This window comes from Pongo pygmaeus, chromosome 6 (assembly GCF_028885625.2).
Source record: "Pongo pygmaeus isolate AG05252 chromosome 6, NHGRI_mPonPyg2-v2.0_pri, whole genome shotgun sequence".
Taxonomy (NCBI): domain Eukaryota; kingdom Metazoa; phylum Chordata; class Mammalia; order Primates; family Hominidae; genus Pongo; species Pongo pygmaeus.
The window spans coordinates 30,972,475-30,996,831 of record NC_072379.2 but is presented as its reverse complement, the minus strand read 5'-3'; the positions used below and the strand labels follow the sequence as shown (position 1 = coordinate 30,996,831).

General features: G+C 44.8%; 1 protein-coding gene across 1 annotated transcript in view; it reads right to left on the bottom strand.

Annotated features, from left to right (window-relative positions):
- Positions 1-3,796: 3,796 nt before the first annotated feature.
- Positions 3,797-24,357, bottom strand: part of LOC129041507 (protein sidekick-1-like) — a 55,253-nt gene continuing 34,692 nt past the window's right edge. The window contains exons 9-12 of the mRNA XM_054497050.1: positions 22,935-23,136; positions 13,742-13,845; positions 7,892-8,105; positions 3,797-3,853 (exon numbers count right to left, since the gene is read on the bottom strand). Of these exons, the coding sequence (XP_054353025.1) occupies positions 3,808-3,853; positions 7,892-8,105; positions 13,742-13,845; positions 22,935-23,136 (566 nt within the window). The 3' untranslated portion in view covers positions 3,797-3,807. The remainder of the gene's footprint in view (positions 3,854-7,891; positions 8,106-13,741; positions 13,846-22,934; positions 23,137-24,357) is intronic.

Sequence of the window (24,357 nt, the reverse complement as noted above, 5' to 3'; positions counted from 1 at the left end):
TTCTTTCAGCTGGTTCTGATGTTTTATTGTGTCTACTTCCAGTCTTAGCATGGCAATTTCTTCCTGCAACATACTATTTTTATGCAACAGGTCTTTTTCTTTCTTACAGCTTTGAGAAATCTAAGTAAACAAAGGAAACTTAGCACTCAATAGAATGACGTATCACAGTTTCTTCTGAAATTAAAGAATAACCTGTATATTTGTACAATGAAAGGATTCCCATAAGTGGATATTTAACTGGAAAAAATGTTAAATCAAAATTTCAAACCTCAGAGTGTAAATTCCCAAAAGTTAAAAAAATCTATTTGAAGACAATGAATCAATAAAAGTAAAAAATAAACCACTAGAGGATTTTTAAGACTCTCAGAATTGACAAAGCCTTTCTCTGAATTACAAAAAACCCAGCAGCATAAAATATGAGATTGATACATTTGACTACATTTTTAAAATTTAAAAATTTTAAAATCTGATATCTAACCTATACACCACCCCATTGTAAGACTCTTAGCTCTGCATTTATTTGGACAGAAGAAATTTCTCAAAGTTCTCTAAGTTCCTTTTTCCTGATAATGTTCTATAGATATTCTACTTTTATAACAATTTTATTGTAAGTTATAAAGATTACACTTATTCATAAATATTAAATCTAAGCATTGTACATTTCTACATTTTACACTTCTACATCTAAGCATTGCACTTTTACATACATTACTGAACTCATTTAAGGTCATAATTCTGAAGAGGAGAGATTGAAATATATGCAAGATGCAGGATTTTCCCTAGGTCTTCTGATTCTACTTCTAGTGCTCCTCCAACTAATTGCAGTTACTTCTGTGGTGTAAATATATAAATACAAAAACAAGCCTCTTATTTAAAAATACCAATGGTAAAATTTATAGAGATCTTCTTAAAAAATCATGAGATTATTTGCTATTGTAATAACTTTTATTTCCTCTTTATAATGTTTGAAACAGTAATAAGTGTGAAATAGGGGGAAATACACTGAACAGTTTTTCTAGGAACAAAACACTTACCAATAAATTATCACTAAATGTATATTATTCTACGTCATTGTTTTCAAAGCCCCGTTTGCATTGAAATTAGATACTACTTGGAGAAAACTTTTAAGTTCTTCAAAAGTAAGAAGAATGACATCCACCATATGGCCTCTAAACTGGCTATACATTTCCTCCTTATCTATCAGTGAAAATAATAAACTGACTTCTCCATTAATATTTTGAGAAGATAAAACAATGTCCGAAAACTAGAACGTCTCTTGTTAGTACCAAAAATTTTGAGATTATGGAAAGATCATCAATTCTTATAAAAAATATCAAATGCTTCTTCTTTGGATTGAGGCCATTGTGAATGTCACTACTCGACTGCTGCAGACTAATGGAGCTGAATTAAGAATATGGCTTTATCCTACACACACACAAACACACACACGTGTATATAATTTTAAAATCCTTTATATTTTCCAAGGTACATAGAGTTGGTTTTTCAAATATATACACTTACAAAAAGATATTTGAAAATGACTAAAGAAAATACCTCAGAATTCATTTTCTTTTGAGCCCCTTTGACCTCCTTTTGCTTACTGGTCAGAATCTCATCTTGTAATATTCTGGCATTCTGCTCTTCAGAAAGTTGCTTGTGGGTATCACTTCGCTTCTGCACAACCTAGACATACATTACATTTTTGGTCTAATAGCATTGAAAAAGAAAATCTAAAAGAACAGAACCTCTTTTGTAAAACTATTAAAAAAAAAAAGTAGCCTATTAAAACACAAGGACTTTTATCCCTCAAGAATTACTCAAACTTTAATTGCATACATGACAGCTAAATTTCTCAAAGAGGAAAAACAGTTCTTATCTACAGAAAAATACAGTATTGTGTAATAAAATTTCTTTCAAAACATTTAACTAGCTTTGTTATAGTCTCAAAGCTATAGAGCCTGTATTTTAACATAAAAATACACAAATATTTATGTGATTAAACTCAATTTATCCTCCATTCCTTCATTCAGAAAACATAGAGATAGTTTGAGCATCTAAGACTGAACATCACAGGCAGAGATGCCAAGGTTTACAATAAATAGCCATAAATGTCAAACTTCCTTTTTAAGATTAAATAACAGTCTTGGTATGTTTTGAAACTAAATTATATATATTACATCAAAGGAATATTATAAGTAATATTGATGAAATATAGTTAGAAATATAAAGTTTTCACCAAAAATTAATTTACCTGATCCAAATTCTTTCCTAAAGTCCTCAGTTCTGTGACCAGTGATTTCAGAGTCTGTTGGAGTTGTTGTTTCAACTTCTTTCCCACATTCCTTTTCTTTTCTTTTTAACTGTTCACTATCTTTTTTAGACAACATATCAGCATTTCTTCCCTTTTCTTCTTCTTTTAAGGTCATTCTACAATAAAACATATTAAAATTTGTTTTGTTAGAAAATAAAAAGTTTATTTTGTTATCTGGCTCTTCCTACGCAGTGTTTATTATTCAAATAAAATTTCTATGTTCTTGACTATTTTTCCTTTCTAGTTCTCATGTTTTTAATTTCTCACTTCAGTCTCTTCCAAGGGATAAATATACTTGAAAGGTAGTGAAGAAAAAACTTCCTGCTAATTGGTGAGTTTCTGTTACTAGCAATTCTGATAAATGTTATGGAAAAGAATATTAGAAATTATTTAGTATAGTTACACGTTGAAAATTACCTCTTTTTGGCAGGGCGCCGTGGCTCACACCTGTAATCCCAGCACTTTGGGAGGCTGAGGCAGGCGGATCACAAGGTCAGGAGATTGGGACCACCATGGCTAACACGGTGAAACCCCATCTCTACTAAAAATACAAAAAAAAATTAGCTGGGCATGGTGGCGGGTGCCTGTGACCCCAGCTACTCGGGAGGCTGAGGCAGGAGAATGGTGTGAACCTGGAAGGCGGAGCTTGCAGTGAGCTGAGATTGCACCAATGCACTCCAGCCTGGACGACAGAGCAAGACTCCCCCTCAAAAAAAAAAAGAAAAAGAAAAAGAAAATTACCTCTTTTTCACACAGTCATAAGAACTCAAGTAGGACAGATCATTTCAAATTAACTAATTAAAAAGAACATACTACTTATAAACAACTTTGTAAATTCACTAGAAATAAATTTTAATTTTCATGAAATACTGCAGGTATCCCTAAAATGATTTACAGTGCAAGATGGCTCCATCGGGCCAGGTGCGGTGGCTCAAGCCTGTAATCCCAGCACTTTGGGAAGCCAAGGCGAGTAGATCACCCAAGGTCAGGAGTTTGAGACCAGCCTGACCAACAAGGTGAAATCCCATCGTTACTAAAAATACAAAAATTAGCCAGGCCTGGTGGCAGGCATCTGTAATCCCAGTTACTCAGGAGGCTGAGACAGGTGAATTGCTTGAACCTGGGAGGTGGAGGTTGCAGTGAGCCGAGATCAGGCTGCTGCACTCCAGCAGCCTGGGTAACTGAGTGAGACTCTGTCTCAAAAAAAAAAAAAAAAAAAAAGCACCATCGGATGTCATTCACACAATATGTATCTGCAGATTACTATAATCCAATACAAGGCAATGGGGTCTAATATCTGTTAACCCAGCTGTCCCCAGTCTTTTTGGCACCAGGGACTGATTTTGTGGAAGACAATTTTTCCACGGACCTGGGGGAGAGGGGGCTGGTTTAGGGATGATTCAAGCACATTACATTTATTGTGCACTTTATTTATATTATTATTACATTGTAATATATAATGAAATAATTAATTATATAACTCACATGATGTAGAATCAGTGAAAGTCCTGAGCTTGTTTTCCTTCAACTAGACAGCTCCATCTGGGGGTGATGGGAGACAGGGACATGTCATCAGGCATTAGATTCTCATAAGGAGAGCACAACCTAGAACTCCAATGTGTGCAGCTTACAGTAGGATTTGGTTCACACTCCTATGAGAATCTAATGGTGCTGCTGACCTAACAGGAGGCAGAGGTCAGGTGGTAATGTGAGTGATGGGGGGTGGCTATAAATACAGATGAAGCTTTGCTTGCTCACTTGCCGCTCACCTCCTGCTGTGTGGCCTGGTTCCTAATAGGCCATGGACTGGTACTGGTCTGTGGCCTGGGGGTTGGGGACCCTTGTGTTAACCAATACTTTTTATGTTTATTTTTTGGTAACACTTTCCACTTAACTTCTTGATTCTTATGTATTTTACAAACAATTTTAAAATTCCTTTTGGAACAAGACAGGATCTAATATTTAAATGATAAAGAATAACATGTGGGTTTTTTTTGTTGTTTTTTTTTTTTTTGAGACGGAGTCTCCCTCTGTCGCCCAGGCTGGAGTGCAGTGGCGCGATCCTGGCTCACTGCAAGCTCCGCCTCCCGGGTTCATGCCATTCTCCCGCCTCAGCCTCCCGAGTAGCTGGGACCACAGGCGCCCGCCACCATGCCCGGCTAATTTTTTATATTTTTAGTAGAGACGGGGTTTCACCGTGTTAGCCAGGATGGTCTCGATCTCCTGACTTCGTGATCCGCCTGCCTGTGCCTCCCAAAGTGCTGGGATTACAGGCGTGAGCCACCGCGCCTGGCCAACATGTGTTTTCAACATAGAACTTTGAATTAATTGTATCTGTATACGAGAGAGAGATGTGAAATAAACTAATCATTACTCGCTTTCCATTTTAGTTTTTATTTCACGTATATTAATAAAACGGGGAAGTCCCGGCTGGGCGCGGTGGCTCCCGCCTGTAATCCCAGCACTCTGGGAGGCCGAGGCGGGTAGATCACAAGGTCAGGAGATCGAGACCATCCTGGCTAACATAGTGAAACCCCATCTCTACTAAAAAAAATACAAAAAATTAGCCAGGCGTGGTGGCCTGTGTCCCCAGCTGCTAGGGAGGCTGAGGCAGGAGAATCACTTGAACCCAGAAAGTGGAGGTTGCAGTGAGCCGTGATCACGCCACTGCACTCCAGTCTGGGTGACACAGCGAGGCTCCATCTCAAAAATAATAATAATAATAAAATAAAATAAAAAATAAGACTTGGAAATTCTAGGCAGAGCAATTGGGCAAGAGAAAGAAGTAAATGACTTCCAAATTGGAAAAGAGAAAGTTAAACTGCCTCTGCCAATGACACGATCTTATGCCTAGAAAGCCCTAAAGATGCCTACAAAACACTCCTAGATTTGAAAAATGAATGCAGTGAAGTCTGAGGTTACAAAATCAATGAATCCAAATCAGTAGCACCCATATTCACCAACTATGACCAAGCTGAGAGTCAAATCAAGAACCCAATCCCTTTTACAATGGCTGCAAAAATGTAAAATACCTAGAAATATACTTAATGAAGGAGGTGAATGATCTATATAAGGATAACTAGAAAACACTGCTGAAGGAACTCACAGATGACACAAAGGGAAATACATCCTATGATCATGGACTGCAAGAACTGATATTGTGAAAATGACCCTAATGCCCAAAGGAGCCTACAGATTCAATGCATTTCCCATCATAATACCAATGTCATTCTTCACAGAATTAGAAAAAAAAAATGCTGAATTTCATGTAAAACCACAAAAGAGCCTGAATAGCAAAAGACATGCTAAGCAAAACAACAACAACAACAACAACAAAAAGTCTGGAGGCATCAAATTACCTGACTTCAAATTATACTATAAGGCCACAGTAACAAAAACAGCATGGTACTAGTATAAGAGTAAATACATACATCAATGGAACAGAATAGACAACCCACAAATAAAGCCATTTACAACCAAATATTCTTTGACAAAGTATACAAAAACATGAACTGGAGAAAGGACACCTTATTCAATAAATGGTGCTGGGAAAATAGGATAGCCACATGTAGAAGAATGAAACTAGATCCCTATCTCTCACCATATATAAAATAAAAATTAATTCAAGATGGACTAAAGGCCTAAATCTGATACCTGAAAACATTGGCCTAAGCAAAAGATTTATGATGAAGAACCCAAAAGCAAATGTGACAAATAATTTAACCAATTAATTAATAATTAAACTTTTAATTAAACTGAAAAGTTTCTGCACAGCAAAAGAAATAATCATCTGAGTAAACTAACAACCTATAGAATGGGGGGAAATATTTGCAAATCATGAATTAGACAAAGGACTAATATCTAGAATCTACAAGAAACTCAAACAAATAAGCAGGAAAATACAAATAATTCCATTAAAAAGTGGGCAAATGACATGAATAGACATTTCTCAAAAGAAGATGTACAAATGGTCAACAAGCATATAAAAATATTGAAATGCAAAATAAAACAACAATGATATATCACCTCACTGCAGCCAGAATGGCCATTATTAAAAATCAGAAGCAATAGATGTTGATGTGGATGTGGTGAAAAGAGAACACTTATACAGTGGTGGTGAGAATGCAAATTAGTACAACTCTATGGAAAACAGTATGGAGATTTCTCAAAGAACTAAAAGTAGATCCTACTATTCAATTCAGCATTCCCACTTCTGGGTATCTACTCAAAGGAAAAGAAATCATTATGTCAAAAAAACACCTGCATGCATATGTTTATTGCAGGACAATTCACAATATGCAAAGATGTGGAATCAACCTGTGTGCATTAGCTGATGAGTGGAATATATATATATATATCACAGAATATTACTCAGCCACAAAAAAAGAATGAAATAATGTCTTTTGCAGCAACTTGATGGAGCTGGAGGCCATTATTCTAAGTGAAGTAACTCAGGAATGGAACAACAAATACCACATGTTCTCACTTACAAGCGGGAGCTATGCTACGCATATGTGAAGGCTGACAGAGTGGTATAATGACATTGGAGACTCAGAAGGGAGAAAAGCATAAGGGCAGTGAGGGACAAAAACTACCTATTGGGCTACAGTGTATACTATTTGGGTGATGGGTACACTAAAATCCCAGACTTCACCACTACACAATTTATCCATGTAACCAAAAACCACTTGTACTCCTAAAGGTATTGAAATAAAAAAAATTAAAGAGAGAGTAAAAACAAGAATAAAACTGTATAACGTTTTTAAAAAGTATTCTGGGTTGAGACAAGCGGCCATTTTATGCTCTGTTGGTTGAACTGTAAAATCATACAAACATTCTTGAGGACAATTTAGAAATATTAATCCAATGCCTTTTATAAAAAAAGTTCTTATATTTTAACCAAAATATTCTGTATTGAAGACTTGATTCAAAGTAAATAATTAGAAATGTAGAAAGTGACTTAGATAAAAGACGTTCTGGGCTGTATATCATGGCTCACGCCTGTAATCCCAATGTTTTGGGAGGCCGAAGCAGGAGAATTGTTTGAAGCCATGACTTAGAGATCATCCTGGACAAGATAGTGAAACCTTGTCTCAATGAAAAACTTAAAAAGTTAGTAGGGCATGGGGGCATGTGCCTGTAGTGCCAGCTACTTAGGAGGTTGAGGCAGGATCCCTTGAGCACAAAAGTTCAAAGTCGCAGTGAGCTATGATCATACTACTGCACTCCAGCCTCAGTGACAGAGCAAAACCCTGTATCTAAAAATAGTAAGAATAAAAGATGTTCCTCACAGCATTAATTCTAATACAAAATAATTTCAAACCCCAAATTCAATTTGTTAAATGTTGAGGTTCCCATATGGTAGACTTCCATACAGCCATTAAAATCACGATTTAAAATATACAATTATTAGAAGAATTCACAGTTAAAAATTTGTTACCTTATTTCCAAGAATTTCATATTCCACAAGTGCAAGACATTTTCTCCCCATTAAGCCCCAGAGAGTCAGCAATTGCAAAAATTCTTACATATCTTTAGTATAGACAGTTAAAATATTTATTTAAAACTCAAATGTCATACCTCAAACTGTAGCGTTCTTGTTCCCATTGACCTTTTTCATGCTCTAACTGTAATTGTGTTTCTTTTGCTTTAGATAGCTCCTTTTGTAGTACACCAACCATATTTTCCATTTGTTTAATATTTACTGTAAGTTGTTCACAATGATTATTCTTAAGTTCTAATAAGTGTTCCCATGAAAGAATTGCATCTTGCATTTTCAGTAGGCTAACAAAATCTACATGAGGGAGAAAACAAGGTGGAAATAAAATATGAGTACTTTTTGCATATAAAGGACTGTGCATTTTAACAGTCACCCATCCATACACCTAACAAATATGGACTAAGTTCCTAACATGTGGTCTGTTGAGCTTTGCAGATATAACAGACAATACCTCTGCTCTTGCTTAGCTTTCAGTGTAGTGAAGAACAAAGACAATAAAAGTGAAAATTACAAATTCAGATAGATACTGGAAGAAAACAGTTCTATGGTACATACAATCTGATGTATACTGGGCTCAGGGAAGATTTCCTTGATGAAAAGATGGCTACACTGAGAAATAAAGGATGAGAAGGAAGCAGTTAAGTAAAGGGGGTAGAAGAGCATTCTAGCCAGTCTGTGGTAAGTGCTGAAGCTCTCCTGCAATCTGCTTCTGGCCATGATGGAGAAACAGGTACTGATTTACCTTCTTGTCTGAAACAATCAAAAACAAAAAAGACAAAATACATTATACGATGATTTTCAAGAAAGTGGAGTTCAGGTACACTTTGGAAGGCCGAGGCAGGCGGACCACCTGAGGTCAGGAGTTTGAGACTACCCTGGCCAACATGGTGAAACCCCATATCTACTAAAAATACAAAAATTAGCTGGGTGTAGTGGCACAAACCCATAGTCCCAGCTGCTCGGGAGGCTGAGGCAGAAGGATCACTTGAACCCAGGAGGTGAAGGTTGTAGTGAGCCGAGATCGTGCCACTGCACTCCAGCCTGGGCAACAGAGCAAGACTCTCCAGGAAAAAAGAAAGTGACTTCAGGTAACAAAGACAATGATCCCCGTAAGAGAAAACAAATGAAGTAAGCCTTACAAACAACCCAGCTCCCTGACTTGACAAAGTTTCCATACCATGACACAGGGAGAAAAACAACTGAGGTAGAGTCCACCAGATTCTCTGATTTGGAATGATGAAGCACAAAAAGCCAATAGCAGAGTGATGAACAGTACATGTGTGCTAGGAAACTACCTGAGACCAGGGGAAAAAAATCTTTAAAAAATTAGAAACAGTGAAAAATAGTGCCTGTTGCTCACAATGTGTAAGGAAGAGTGTCCATTCCTATGAGCAATACTGGAAAAACTCGGGCTTCACAGGGCAATGAATAGAGTTATTAGAAACACCTTGCCTCAGAAGTAGAAAATTAGACCAAACCATAAAGCAAGACCGGAAATATCAAGCTGTGTATAAGCAACTCAACTGTGTCCCAAAATAAATCTCAAGCAGAGACATGGGAGATATTTTTTGAAAGCAAACTGTATGTGTAGAGATTCAAATTAAAATGTCAGAAATGAAAACTATACTGGATGGAAATAAATACAGACTAGACATCACAAAAAGAGAAGATTCATAAATTTGAGACATCAGAGAACTATGAGAAAACTTTAAGCAGTAATATACAGGTCCCCAAAGAGAAAGGGAGAGAGACAGACAAAATATAGAGAGCAGATGGCCAGAAATTTTCTAAACTTAATGAAAACTATAATCCCACAAATCCAGGAAGGATCTGGCTGGAAAAGAAGAAATGAAATTATGCTATTCTAATTTTCTTATGCCATATATGATATGGTATAATACTGCCTGAAGGTGGACTGTGATAAGATAAAATCATATAGTACAAATTGTAATGAAATCACAAAGATAGCAAAAACAGACTTACAGCTAATAAGCCAAAAGAGAGAGATAAAACAATCATAAAATTACATGACTGGCCAGGTGCGGTGGCTCACGCCTGTAATCCCAGCACTTTGGGAGGCCAAGTGGGGGCAGATCACCTGAGGTCAGGTGTTCGAGACCAGCCTGGCCAATGTGGTGAAAACCCATCTCTACTAAAAATACAAAAAGTTAGCCAGGTGTGGTGACAGGCGTCTGTAATTCCAGCTACTTGGGAGGCTGAGGCAGGAGAATCGCTTGAACCCAGGAGGCCGAAGTTGCAGTGAACAGAGATCATGCCATTGCACTGCAGCCTGGGTGGCAGAGTGAGGCTGCATCTCAAAAAAAAAACAAAAAAAAAAACATGGCTAGTTGAAAAGAAAGCAGAAAAAGAAGAAAAGAAAACAAAGAACAGCTGGGACTAATGGAAATCAAACAGTATGATAACAGATAAACTTAACTATATCAGTAATCACATTATAAATGAAACCAGCCTAATAACCTAAATTAAAAGGCAGATTGTCAAACTGTATAAAAAAGCAAGATCCTACTCCCTGCTACCTATAAGAAATACTTTAAACGTAGGCCAGGCGCAGTGGCTCATGCCTGTAATCCCAGCACTTTGGGAGGCTGAGGCGGACGGATCACGAGGTCAGGAGATTGAGATCATCCTGACTAACACGGTGAAACCCTGTATCTACTGAAAATACAAAAAATTAGCCGGCTGTGGTGGCAGGTGCCTGTAGTCCCAGCTACTTGGGAGGCTGAGGCAGGAGAATGGCGTGAACCCAGGAGGCAGAGCTTCCAATGAGCCAAGATCCCACCACTGCACTCAAGCCTAGGTGACAGAGCGAGACTCCATCTCAAAAAAAAAAAAAAAATACTTTAAATGTAAAGATGCAAATTAGTTAAAAGGATGGAAAAATATATACCATGCTAACAGTTAACAAAGCCTAGCAGAAATGGTTATATTAATACCAAAGTAGATTTTAGAGCAAAAAATATTACTAGCTATCAACAAAATTATTTCATGATGATAAATGGTTCAATTAATCAACAGCACATAATCCTAAATGTTTATGTACCTAGTAACATAACAGCTTCAAAATACATGAGGCAAAAACTGATAGAAGAAATTGACAAATTCACAGATATAGTCCTGAGATTTCAATATCGCTTACTCAATATATGACAGAACAAGGAGGCAGAAGAAAATCAGTAAGCCTAGAGTAGACTTGAAGAGCACTATGCTTCTCAAGGACCCATGGAACACTTAGCAAAACAGATCATATTCTAGGCCATACAGTAAATCTTCATAAAAGAATTAAGTCAAAAGGATTTAAGTCATACAAAGTATGGTCCCTGACCACAGAGCAATCAAATAAGAAATCAGTAACAAAATATCTCATCAAAATACTCAAAAATTTGGAAACAAAGTAACACATATCTAAATAACACTAGGCCAAAGAGGTGATGCAAAGAAATATTAGAAACTATTTTGAACTGAAATAAAATAAAACTATAACATGTCAGAATTTATGGAATGTAGCTACAACAGTAGTTAAATAAAAAGTTTCAGTACTGAATGTCTATACTGGAAGACTCTCAAATCAATGACCTTGACTTCTATCTTAACAAAGTAAAAAAGAAGAAACTAAGAAGAAAAGAGCAAATTAAACCCAAAGGAACCAGAGGAAATGATATAATAGACGTCTGCTATGGTCTGAACATTTGTCCTCTCAAAACTCATATGCTGAAACTTGATCACAGAGGTGATATTACTAGAAACTGAGGCTTTGTGGGGGCAATTAGCTCATGGATTCCAAGCCCTCATGAATGGGATGAGTGCCCTTGTATAAGAGACACCAGAGAGCTCATTCACCCATTCTGCCATATGAAGCACACAGGGGAAAACATGGAACCTAGGAACCGGGAATTGGTCCCTCACTAGACACCAAATCTTTCAGCACCTTGATCTTGGACTTTTCAGCCTCCAGGTGTGAGAAGTCAGTTTCTGTTGTTTATAAGCGACACAGTCTATGCTATTTTGTGACAGCAGGCCAAATAAACCATGACATCACAGATGAAACCAATAAAACAGAAAAGCAATAGGAAAATCAACAAAGCCGAACATTTTGAGGAAGGGAATGAAAGTGATAAACCTCCATCTAGCCAGGCTAATCATAAAAAAGAGAAGATACAAATTACTAATTTCACAAATAAGTAATGTGACATTTTTCTAGATTCACAGATACTAAAAGAATAGCAAGATAATAGTGTGAGCTTTATGTAACTAAACGTGACAACTTAAACGGACACAGCCCTTGAAACACAAAAATAACCAAAGCTCAATCAAGAAATAGATAACCCAATCACTCTATATCTACCAAAGAAAATAAAGTTGTAGGTAAAATCTTCCCACAAAGAAAACTCCCAGCCCAGCTAGCTCTGCTGGTGAATGTTACCAAACATTTTAGGAAGATGGAACATAATTTTACACAACTTCTCCCATGCAAAATAAAGAGGAGAAATACAACACAACTAATTCTATCATGCTAGCATTACCCTGAACCAAACAATGATATTACAAAAAAGAAAACTCCATCATGAATGTTGACATAAAAATTTAACCAATTTCTGAGGCAACTAAGATATGCTGCAATAGGTGAATGAACAACCTCTGGTACAGTCATATAATAAACTAGTATTCAATGTTAAAAAGAAATGAGCTATCAAGTCATAAGAAGGCATGAAGGAACCATAAATGCATACTCCCAAGTGAAAGCTGCCAATCTGAAGGGTACGTACTGTATGATTCCAACTATATGACATTCTAGAAAAGGCAAAACTATGACTACAGTAAAAAGTTCAGCAGTTGCCTGGGGTATGGAAGCGCAGGAAAGGACAGATAGGTGAAACAAAAAGGAATTTTAAAGCAGAGAAAATATTTTGTAAAATACTATGATGATGAATACAGGTCACAGAAGCCAGCCAGTACTTTTCTAGGGGCAAGTGCACTTTTCCTGGGAGCACAGCTGGGGCCTGTCGGAGGCTCTGCTCTGCTGGGAGTGCAGGGTTTGCAGCAAAACAGCCTCTGAGAGTTGCTGAGAAGCCGGGAATGGTTTGCTCAACCCCTCTGCTGGTCCCTGAGGCCAAGGGAGGCCTCTGTGGGAGAAACCACACTTCCAGGTCATCGAGACAGCAGAAGCGGAGATGTGAGGTCACCGGGTGAGCCAATTGGAAATTGGTTTATTGGAAAATTCTTCCACTGGAGCGTTAAATGGAAAAGACAGTGCTTTGTGGATAGGCTGCGGGAATGATGATGAAGCGCTGCTGGGTGAACTAAGTGCTGGGTTACCAGCCTGAGAGCTGAGCTATTACCCACCATCCATTCTTTTCCATCCCACCCGTCCTGTGATCACCGCTGGACGCGGCTTATAGAGCTGCCTCCTGGGCTCGCCACAGGCCTGGGCCACACAGAATGACAATCCATCTTCAGGCCCGATGCCGCCGAGGTAGGATGGAGCGGGTGAAAACGCCACCTGGAGCTCTGAGGAGACCTCACTTCCCATCACTTACCTGCGCTGTTGTCAAAGAGTGGCTCGTGAATTAGAAAAATTGGGAAAATCTCTTAAAACCCAGCTACCCACTGACATTTATTTTTAATGACCCTATCAATTATTCAATTTCTGGGATGCTAATGGATAGTAGGGGCTTTGGAAGCCAATCAAAGAAACTTCCATTCCATTTGGAAGCCCTTGAAATCTTGATTTATGACCACAGGCTGTGAGGAAACCCTCCGAGCTGTCTGTCACTAATGGAATTCTACTGCTTGCCACCGCTCCCTGGTGGCCCCTTTCTGGCTCAAGACGAAAATGGGGCCTAAGTGTCTCTAAGTGTCTCGGGCTCCAGGGGCAGTGGCCAGGAACACAGTCTGGGCCCCGGGTTGCTTACCATCCTGCAGCGTGGTCACTGCCTCTGTTTCTGAACTGAAGTCGCTGTCCCCAATGTCATTGGTGGCTTTCAGGCACAGCTTGTAGGAGGTGAAGGGCCTCAGTCTGCAATGTGGAAGAGACCGTGACTGCCGGGGCCCTGCCACCCTGTCCTGCCCTCAGGCATTCCTGGTGAAGCCCTGGGAAGAGGGGCAAATCCATCCCCTGCCCTGAGAGCTCTGGGCTCCTGTGTGGGCCCAAGACAGGTTAGCAAGGAGGCTGTTCTTGGATCAGACCCAATCACTTCCTAGGTGCAGTGAGCAGGGGCTTGAAGGGGACCCTGGACCTGTCCTGGGAGAAGCCTTTGAACACCTGGATGGTCGAAATCCTCAGAAAGAAAGGAGCTGCACAGAGGGCAGGGAGTGCAGGGCGTCCTGGCCAGGGGGAAGATTCTGCTCAGGGCTCCTCGGGGAGGCAGTGCCAACCCCTCACTGGAGCCACCCCTGCACTCTGGTCGGCACATCACTGCTCTCCAAGGGATCCAGAGAATTCCTCAGGAAGAGCTAATTCCCCGGGCCCTTGTGCTGATCTGGAGTATAAAATGAGTTCCTGCCTGATTCTCATGCTCCATCCTCCTGGAGCTCTTTACTGGGCCAGACCCAGCCTCGCAGCGTTCTCTAAGGTCCACTTCCTGCCTGGCTGCAGGCAGAGACCCACCAGCCCCGCATCCCTACCATTCACTGGGGCTGACGCAGTGCCAGGCGCTTGGCAAGTGCAACCCCTTTCAACTCACACGAGCTCTGGGAGAGGAGGCATCATTATTCCCATTTCAAGGATGATAAAACTGAGGCCCACTGCTGCAGGACTAGTAAATGGCAATATTCACTTGTAACTTTACAAAAGATCACATCCCTGTCAAGCATCCAAGTGAAAAATGCCCCCAGCCCATTGATGGAGATTTTAACGGGACTAATGCTTCCCTGAGGTGCCTTCTGTTGTTAGCACTTCGGGCCTGCTTCCATCTGCCCAACCACCTTCCTTCCTCCCTTTCTTCCTCCCTCCCTCTCCCCTCTTTGCTGCCTTCTCTCCCCTCTTCCTCCCTTCCTGCTTTCCTTCCTTCCTTCTTCCCTTCCCTCCTCTCCCTTCCCTCTTTCCTTTTCTCTTGCCTTCCTTCCCTCCTTCCTTTCTTCATTCCTCCCTCCCTCCCCTCATTCCTTGTTTCTCTCCCTTCTTCCTCCCTTCCCACTTTCCTCCCTTCTTCCCTTCTCTCCTTCCTTCTCTCCCTTCCACCTCCCTTCCCTCCTTCCTTTTCCTTTCCCTTTCTTCCTTCCTTTCCTTCATTCTTCCTTCCTTCCTTCCATCTGTCTGTCTGTCCAGCTATTCCACATGCAATGGGTCTCCTATGCCAAGCCCCATGCCATGCCTGAGACTAAGACTTCAGCCAAACTCTTCTGTGCAGACAATGCTGGGATCTTGGTGAAGCCCCAGCCGGTCAGGGACCCACCCTGCAGCCCATGCATGCTCAGTCACTGGCTGGTTCCTCTCAGATGCCCTTTATTTGACTTCTGAATGAGCAAGTGAGGAAGCTGCTCTGTTCTCCTCCCTGGCGGGCAGCGGCTCTTCATAGATGAGGGCTCCACCCTCCTCAGTTTCCAGACCAGAAAACTCGGGGTGCCTCAGGACTCTTAACCTCAGTTACCCACATCTAAAAGTCTCCTCAACTACCACTCTAAACCGAAGCCCTCATCACCTGAAAACCAGTCTTCTGTCCTCACTCCCAGTGGAATCTGTAAACCAGTGGCTTTCAAATGGAGCCCTGTGGACCCCCAGGACTCTGAAGCCTCTGAAGTCCAGAGCCCCACACGGCCCCCATCAGCCGACAGCAGCTTCATGCCCATCAGGTTTATGCATTCGGCCTGGGTCATATTTGGTTTAAAGGAAGGATTCTGCTTTTTAGAAAACTGATAACCATTTTTGGAAACCATGATCAGATTTTATTCCTGCTTTCAGGTCCCCGTCCTGCTTAAGACCAGGTGACACTGTTTCTCTACCAGCTCATACCTCAAGGCATGCTTTTCCACTGCAGCCCTCCAGAACCTGGTCTGGTCTTGCTACTTCCCAGTCCCTGACTGCAGGCACATCTCAGCCCCTCTGCATTCAGCGTCCACAACTGGAAAAACAGCCACAGGAGGCAGCTGGCCTTGGTCCCAGCTTTAATGGAGATGCTTCTGAAGTCCGACCATAAAAATGACCTTTGCTCCAGGTTTCTGGGAGATAGCCTTTGCTAAGTTAAAACAAACAATTTCCCCTCGGTTCCTAGCATCCTAAGAGTTATTTTGTCTCATCTGGGTGATAACCACGTGTTTTCTACCACGACCTCCCTGCCTCGTCCACCTGCGCCGCCCACCATAGCCCCACTGGCTCCTTCTCCTCCTGTACCAGGAGGCAGCAGAGTGGGCATCAGGAATGTGAACCCCGAAGTCAAACTGCCTGGCTTCTCCCTCCCAGTTAACCTCGGACAGCATACTTTGCCTCCGTTTCCTTATCTGGGCTGATAATAGCGCAGGCATTGTGAAACTGATATGAGGCTTAAACTCAGGTGAGACACTCAGCAGAGGGTCAGACGTGTGGTGCAAACTCACTAAGGATCAGCTGTTCCTATAGATATGTAAGTATCCGCTCAGATGGCCCTGCCTGCTGCCCCTTGTGCCCTGTTCCTTCATCTTCTGCATCATGATGGGTGACATTTCCTTGACGACTATCTGTCTTTACAAGACTCAACATCCACGAGGACAGGGACCAAGTCGGCCTCCTTTCCTGCTGTACCCCAAGAGCCAAGAACACCCAGGAGGTGCTCAGCAGATCTGTGGGAAGAAGAATTGAATAAGGATGCTATTCCCCATCTCCGAAGTTTCTTGGGCTGGGGTGGGGGGTTGCCTATGAGGACATGTAAATACCAGCGTTGTATCTGGCACACTGTAGGTGTTGCAGAAATGATTTGTTTACTTATTTATTTATTTGTGATTATGCTTACTTATTGATGTATTTGTTTTCTCACTGGCCTCTGGCATTGAACTGTAATTATACTCAGCACTCCACTGTTTAGTACTTCATGCTTTGCTATGATTTGGCGGTTTGGAGCCACACTGCAAGCTCCTTGAAACCCCTCTTTCTCCATTGTCTTGCCTGGGTCTGGCACTGAGCCGGGCACACGTGGTGTGCCGTAAGTGCGTGTCAGGTGGCTGGACAAATCAGCCTGGCTCCCAGAAAAATGGGTTTGGGTGCGCAGGAGGACAGAGAACAGGGTTCTTAGCGTGAGGCCTGTGTTTTGCCGGACTCACTTCATTCAACAAGGATTGATTAAGTGTCTCTGCGAGCTGCAGGGAACACAAAATGCGGATCTGCGGGAGTTAACCCTCTCGGCGGAAGCCACGTCAGTGCCCCCGAAACCAGGCAGAAAGCAGCTCCGGCGGGCAGCCGATGGGAGCAGCAGCCCCACCGCCCAAATGAGACAGGCAGAGGGCAGAGGGCAGTGCTATCATCCCCTCTCCTGGCTCTGCGGTCCTAGAGACGGTAGCATCCTCTGTGCACTCACCCCAACCTGCCTTACCTCCCTGCAGCACTGCTCCTGTGGATGACTGGCCTACCTCCTAGGCCAAATGTCTGATCCTCGAGCCCCCAGCCCCCGTTGCTCCTGCCACGCTCTCTCCTGTGGCAGAGCATGGATTTTGGTGACTCCACGATAAAGGGACAAATGCACACAGGATGCAAGAACACCCTCCTGTAACCCTTCTAACTCCTCCCAATTCTGCACTCTGTTCACGCTTCCAAGCCAGCCCAGACCTCTGCTTTCAAGTGGGCCAAGCAGAATTCCAGTGCTAGCTCTGCCACTACTCACTGGAGCAAGTCAGTATCTCAGAGCCTCGCTGTATTTGGCTATGGACACGGAGATAGCAGCACCGGGGCTTCCAGGGCTGTCGTGAAAATGACATCGCATCACCCATCCTCATGGAGTCGGGTGGATCGTGGCACACAGCAGGCAATGAATAAATGTGATGTGCTCTTTCCTGTCTTCCCGAAAGCTTTCTCTGGCTCCCCCACCCCGGAGCCCTCACTCGTCCCCAGGAAGCCATCGATTCTGCCTGGTGCCTCTCCGGGCCTTTGCTCATTCCCCATGCCTCACCTCCCAAATCTCCACATACAAACTCAGAAGCTGGATAGATTTAGGGATATTTTTGAGATAACATCTGCCATCTAATCTCTTTCTTCTAATCATCCCAAACTCAGGAAATAAGTAATTTGGGTAATACAAGACCCTCACTATCTGAACTTGCTATAAGAACTCTTGCTACCCCAAATCAATAACCGATACATTTAGAAAGCCAGTTTGTACTCGTACTGCCTCGGACGGCTAATCACATACACAAACTTGACCTCCACCGCCAAAGTGTTCTGGAATGGGTGTCGGGGAAGGACATAGCTTAAGTTCCATGTTCCTGCCTCAGAGCTAAATGCAGAGTCTTTTAAATAGGAGGAGCTCCATTCATTCATTTTGGTTCTATTATAAAATGGATGAGTGCTAAGCATCTTTTTAAAGCGATTCACTGCTGTCTTTATTTACTTATCTGGAAGGCACTAAAAATGTTTCTTAAGAATTCACTATTGGCCGGGCATGTTAGCTCATGCCTGTAATCCCAGTACTTTGTGAGGCTGAGGTGAGAGGATCACTTGAGGCCAGGAGTTTGAGACCAGCTTGGGCAACACAGTGAGACCCTATTTCTAAAAAAAAAAAATTTAAACATTAGCCAGGCATGATAGCATATGCTTGTAGTCTTAGCTACCCGGGAGGCTGAGACAGGAGGGTATCTTGAGCCCGGGAGTTGGAGGCTGCATTGAACGATGACGGAGCTACTGCACTCCAGCCCGGGTGACAGACAAAACAAATAAAACAACCAACCAAATAAACACAAACACTTAGACCTCACTATTGTATCACAAAGAATATCAAGCTCATGTATCATATCCTTGGCCAAGTTCATCTGATTCTTTTTTTCTTTTGAGATGGAGTCTCACTCTGTTGCTCAGGCTGGAGTTCAGTGGTATGATCTCGGCTCACTGCAATCTCTGCCGCTCAGGTTCAAGCAATTCTCCTGCCTCAGCCTCCTGAGTAGCTGGGATTACAGGCACATGCCACCATGCCTGGCTAATTTTTGTATTTTTAGTAGAGACAGAGTTTCACCATATCGGCCAGGCTGGGCTTGAACTCCTGACCTCAGGTGATCCACCTGCCTCGGCCTCCCAAAGTGCTGGGATTACAGGCATGAGCCACCATGCCCAGCTCATCTGATCCTTAAATAATGGTATTTTTTAAAAATTACATTATACGGAAAAAGAAAAAAAAAAGAAATCAGCCGAATGGAGCTAGGGCCGTGGTGCTGACATTCGTTGAATCCCTGCTGTTTTCCATGCTCATTCCCTCTGTGCCTTTCTGTCTTCTGTTCGGACCCCCTGCACCTATCCCACGGCAGAGCTCAGAGGAGGAGCTCAGCCCATCACAACTGGACGCACAGCCACCCCCTGAGCCCGCATGGCCACTGCTCTGTCCTAAAGTGACATCTAGAACCTCCAGGTCACACTGGGCTCAGAGCCCTTCTCTTCTTCCTCTCTACTGCATTTCTGTGGGTGGCTACCCCGTCTCACAACTTCAACCACCAACCAGACACTGGCAATGCCTGAACACGTCTCAGACCCAACCCCTCTCCCTGGGGGTCTCGACCCATATTCCCTGGACGTAGTCACCGTCACCAAATTGAGACAGTTAAACTCTTAATGTTTTCCGGATACTCGCAGATTTCACACAACTGGTGAAAGTAAAATGTAGCCGTCAGGATTATTAAACAGGAAGGGAGATTATACAGTGGCAGTGTACAAAATATCACTTTCCTGGGATTCTCCTGTGACATGTTCTCTATTGATAGGCAGTGGAAGCATTTGTCCTAGTTCTGGCCCATTAGGAAATTGACATTGGTCTCTCCCATACCAAATTAAACTGTCTGTCCTGAAACATGGACCTCTCCTTTCCAGCATGAAGTCCCAGGCACACAATTAGTCTGTTTGGTTTCAGAAGCCTTCAGGAATAGTGGCTGGATTTTTTTTCCTTCCTTTAGATGGTTACACAAAGGATGAGGTTACTTATATATGTGAGCACACTGCCAGTTAAGCTAAGCATCCTGTGTAGTTTATTAAGTCAGGCTGGGCGCACCCGGCCACACTCCCCTGACCCTCGCGGCTGTGCCAGGAGAATTCCAGGGCTCCGGGAGGATGGTATCTGCCACTAGGAGTGCCTTCCTCTGGAGGGAGAGAGCTGTGCCTCTCAAGTTCTGATGCTGTAGCTCGAAGGGCAAGTGAGATGCTGGCAGGAACCTGGCGGACAGTCTGACTATTCCGATCGCCTTATTTCTCGGCTGCCAGTTCGCTGGCGGTCAGCAATGAGGCAAACCTTGGACTCACAGAGCTGGAGGGAACAGTAGGATCCCCGCTGCAGCCCTGCCTTTCACAGATGAGAACACAGAGTCCTAGCAGGCAGCCAAGGGTTGGACTTTTCCAAGGCCACGCGGCTACTAAGGGGAGACTGACTGTGGAAAGCTTGGTGTTCAGATGCACACGCACTGGGTTTTCAGATGTTGTAGACCCTTGTAAATTAACTGTAGGACATGGATTGTGTCTATGGAGCCTTGACCTCTGACTCACGGAATGTGACAACTACAAAAACCTCAGGAAATATCCCTTCCATTTAGAGACGTCGAGGCACCCGCATATGCGTTACTTAAGATATCTCTGCCTCAATGTCTGCGTGTGTAAATTGGGAATAGTGAGAAGTCTGGTCTGTATGTCCACATGGTTGTTACAAAGATCGTATGAAATGACACACGGAAGTGGTGTTGAAAATGACAGGTGCCGGACAGGATGAGGGGATTCCGGAAATGACGATGGCGATGAGGATGGCGGTGGTGGTGGTGAAGTCCTGTCAGAGCTTTAACTGTCTGGAAGCTATGTGACTAGATCACCAGGGAAAACACCTCAGAGGGGACATCAAGCTGGAGCTGCTGCAGCCTTGTTTTCCTAACATGAGGGGCATAACCACAGTTGTGGGGACGGAACAACTTTTCTAAATTCCAACCCACCAGCATACGGACCTCACCAGATGTTGTGCCCTGCAAGGGGGGCAGCCAGGCAATGGCTCTGGCCCTGCTGGAAACAAGCCCTGTGCGCAGGGACCATTCCACCTCGATTTTCAGAAGAGCAGAGGGCTGCTTGGACCATGAGATTGCAGAGGGTGACTGTGCCAGGGTGGGTCCTTTGGGGCCACAGAGAGCTGGAGCTGTGCACTGGGGCGCTGGAGCTGTGCACTGGGGAGCTGGAGCTGTGCACTGGGGCGCTGGTTTCCTTATTGGTCTGTGGTCTCTAGTGGGGGCCTGGGAGCTGCAGCATGGGTTCCCGACGGTCCGCGTGACCCTCCTTGGACTGCTCAGGGACTCTGGTCAGGATTTGCATTTGACACCCAGCTGTGCCTCCTGGGGACACCGTGTGGGGGTGGCAAAGGCGATACTGGCATCCATGGCCATGATCATCCAAAGGGCCTTATCATCTCCAAGCCTCGCAACCCAAAGGCCAGGGAGCTGGAGACACCTGAGAACCCGTCACTTGCCCCAGATCACTCAACGGCAAACGGCAGAAGCCAGGCTGAGCCTGCACAGTTCCAGCTTCACAGCTCTGTACCGAGATGCCTGGTGGGCCATCCCTCCCTGGGCAAGTGCTTCGCCTCCGTCATGGGCCTGGTCCTCAAGCCAGGGATGGGGGTTTTGGAGGTTTCTCTTCTCTTTGAAACCCCCTGTTGTCACATCTAGGACCAGTGACACCCACACTCCAATCAGCCCTCACTCCAAAGCCTGAACTTTGCCCCCAGGGCAGAGTGGGGCAAGGGTGGTGTTCTGAGGAGCTGCCAGGGGCTTCACCCGGGACCTGCCTCCCTCCCTACATTCAGGTTCAGTCAGGCAGGGCTGAGACACGCAGCCTCGAAGACGAGGATGGCTGGGTGCCACGGAGGCTGGGCGGGGGATATGAGCAAATGACCGACTTTTCTGGCCTTGGCCTTCCTCTGTGGAGTGGGATCATGGTCTCCCCTCACTGGGTGACTATAGGGACGCAGAGCTGACCTATGTGACCATCTGAGAGACAGAGGAAGCTTGGCCAGCCTGGAGACGACCGTCTCGGCCCCTCTACCCTCTTAGGCATTGGTGCAGACTCCAGAGCCCTCGGACACAGAGAGACTCACTCCAAGACGCCCGCTCCACAGCCTGGAGTGTGAGCTCAGTAACAAGTGACCAAACTCTGGGCTGATGAGAAGCACAAGGCAGGTGTTCCAGGTGGCCCTGCCCAGGCAGGGCCCGCAAACCCGACAGGCCCCAGGAGGGCCTGGGCAGGGCACATGGTGAGGGTGAAGACTCCTGGGGTGGCTTCTAAGCCCTGGGATGCCCATCTGTGTGATTGTGGCAGTTTCCTTGTCTGTAAAGACTGGGTGGGTCTGTAACTGCAGTTGTGAGGACCCTGGGGGACCCACAGAACGCCGCTGCTATTGTCAATGCAACCCTCTCCCATGCTGAGCCCAGAGGTCCAGTAAACAACTGAGTGAGTGGACAGATTCTAGTCGTGTCCCAGGCACGCCCTCCCATCTCCCTGTCAGCCATCACTAAGGAAGCACAGTACTCGTGGTGCCATCCATCTCCCTGCTGCTTTCGAGAACACAAGGGGTGCAACATCCCTCCAGCCCTAGACACCCGAGGCCAGCCCAGCCCTCCTCCACGTGGTCCCCTCCCCACTGCCAGCCTTGGGAGGGGCTAGGACTCCAGCCCACTGGTCCAGCCTGCCCCCGTCACCCCTGCCTCGCCAATCCCTGGGTCCTGGGGTGTTCAAACCAGCCCTGGACACCTGGAAGACCAGACTCTGGGAAGGGGCTGGGAGTAGGCCCTTGGAAATGGCTCCAGGACCCAGGAGTTCTAGGATTTCCAACATGGGGAGTGTCAAAAAGAAAGGGGGCCTGTGCTCTCAGGGGTGTGCCTGCTTGGCCCACACAGCCTCCCCACTATCTGGACAGGAGGTGGCTGGAGGCAGCCAGGGCCCCTTTCCCCGGGGAGGTGCTCCTGCTCTCTCAGTACCTGTCAACGACGCAGGTTGTGGCCTCGTGGCTGATGGACGAGGAGTAGGTCTGCCACTCTTCCCAGGGCAGCTCTGGCACCTGCACGGTGAAGTACTGGATGGGGGAGGCCCCGTCGCTGCCCGGGACCCACTGGAGCTGGAGGCTGCCTGCGGTCACTTCCGCCTGGGGCACCAGGAGCTCTCTGGGGGGCGCCGGCCGCTCTGCAACCAAATGAGGACAGACCAGGGACATGTGAGAGGCTGCCCTTCCCAAGGAGGATCCCCAGGAGGCTATGCTACTGTACAGGGCTGACTGCCCGCCCATGAGAGCTGCCTGCATGCCTCGGACAGTCTGAAGCCAGTGTCCCTTCCTTGGGTCAGGGAAATGAGAGGCTCTGTTTTGTTTGTTTGTTTGTTTGTTTGTTTTTGAGACAGAGTCTCACTCTGTCACCAGGTTGGAGTGCAGTGGCGTGATCTCAGCTCACTGCAACCTGTCTCCTGGGTTCAAGGGATTCTCCTGCCTCAACTTCCTGAGTAGCTGGGACTACAGGCGTGCACCACCACGCCCGGCTAATTTTTGTATTTTTAGTAGAGACAGGGTTTCACCATGTTGGCCAGGATGGTCCTGATCTCTTGACCTCGTGATCTGCCTGCCTCGGCCTCCCAAAGAGCTGGGATTACAGGCGTGAGCCACTACACCCAGCTGAGCAGCTATCTTAAGGCTGACTTTGGATGCACTACTCGTAGGGACCAACAGACAGGAACAATGCCACACAGGAGTACCTGGGCTGCCAGACCACCAGGCACTGTGTTTGTGATGACAGCTGGGGTCGCAGGGTCTTGGGGGCTGCTCCAAGCCCTGTGGTCCCTTTGGTCTCTCATTTTCTGATTTTGTGCTCAGTCCACCTTTAACGCTGAATTTCCTCCTTCTCACAGTCACCCGGGGCCTAAAGCATCTACGGCGTCTACTCAGTGCTGCTGTAGGTGAGGGCACCTCTGGGCTGTCAGTGCCTCTGGTGTCTGCAGTAGCTTGGATGGGGGACATGGGGTGCCCGGGGCCAGGCCCGGCCTAGAGTGCCCATTGTCTGCCGCTGCTGTGCCTCTGCACCCCATCGATTTCAGCAGAGAAGTTCCGCAGCGGGAGGAATAATTGTTTAATTGTTTATCATGAAGATTATTGTTCCTGATTAGAATGCATGGCGTGTGTAAAGCGGCAATTGATTGTCGGCCGGCAGTGGTGGGTGTGGGAGGAGGGCTCCGGTCTCACTTCATCAACACTTGCCTCCGTAAGCGCACATTCTGGCCGTGTGATTTCACCCGGTCTCCGGAGGGGAGGTGGCCCAGAGTATCCCGTTTCAAAGGCTCTCTCGGACTTAGTGGTAACTAGCAAGTCTCTTGGATTCCCTCTCCCTGAGCCACGAGGACCGAGGATGGGGGCCCCAG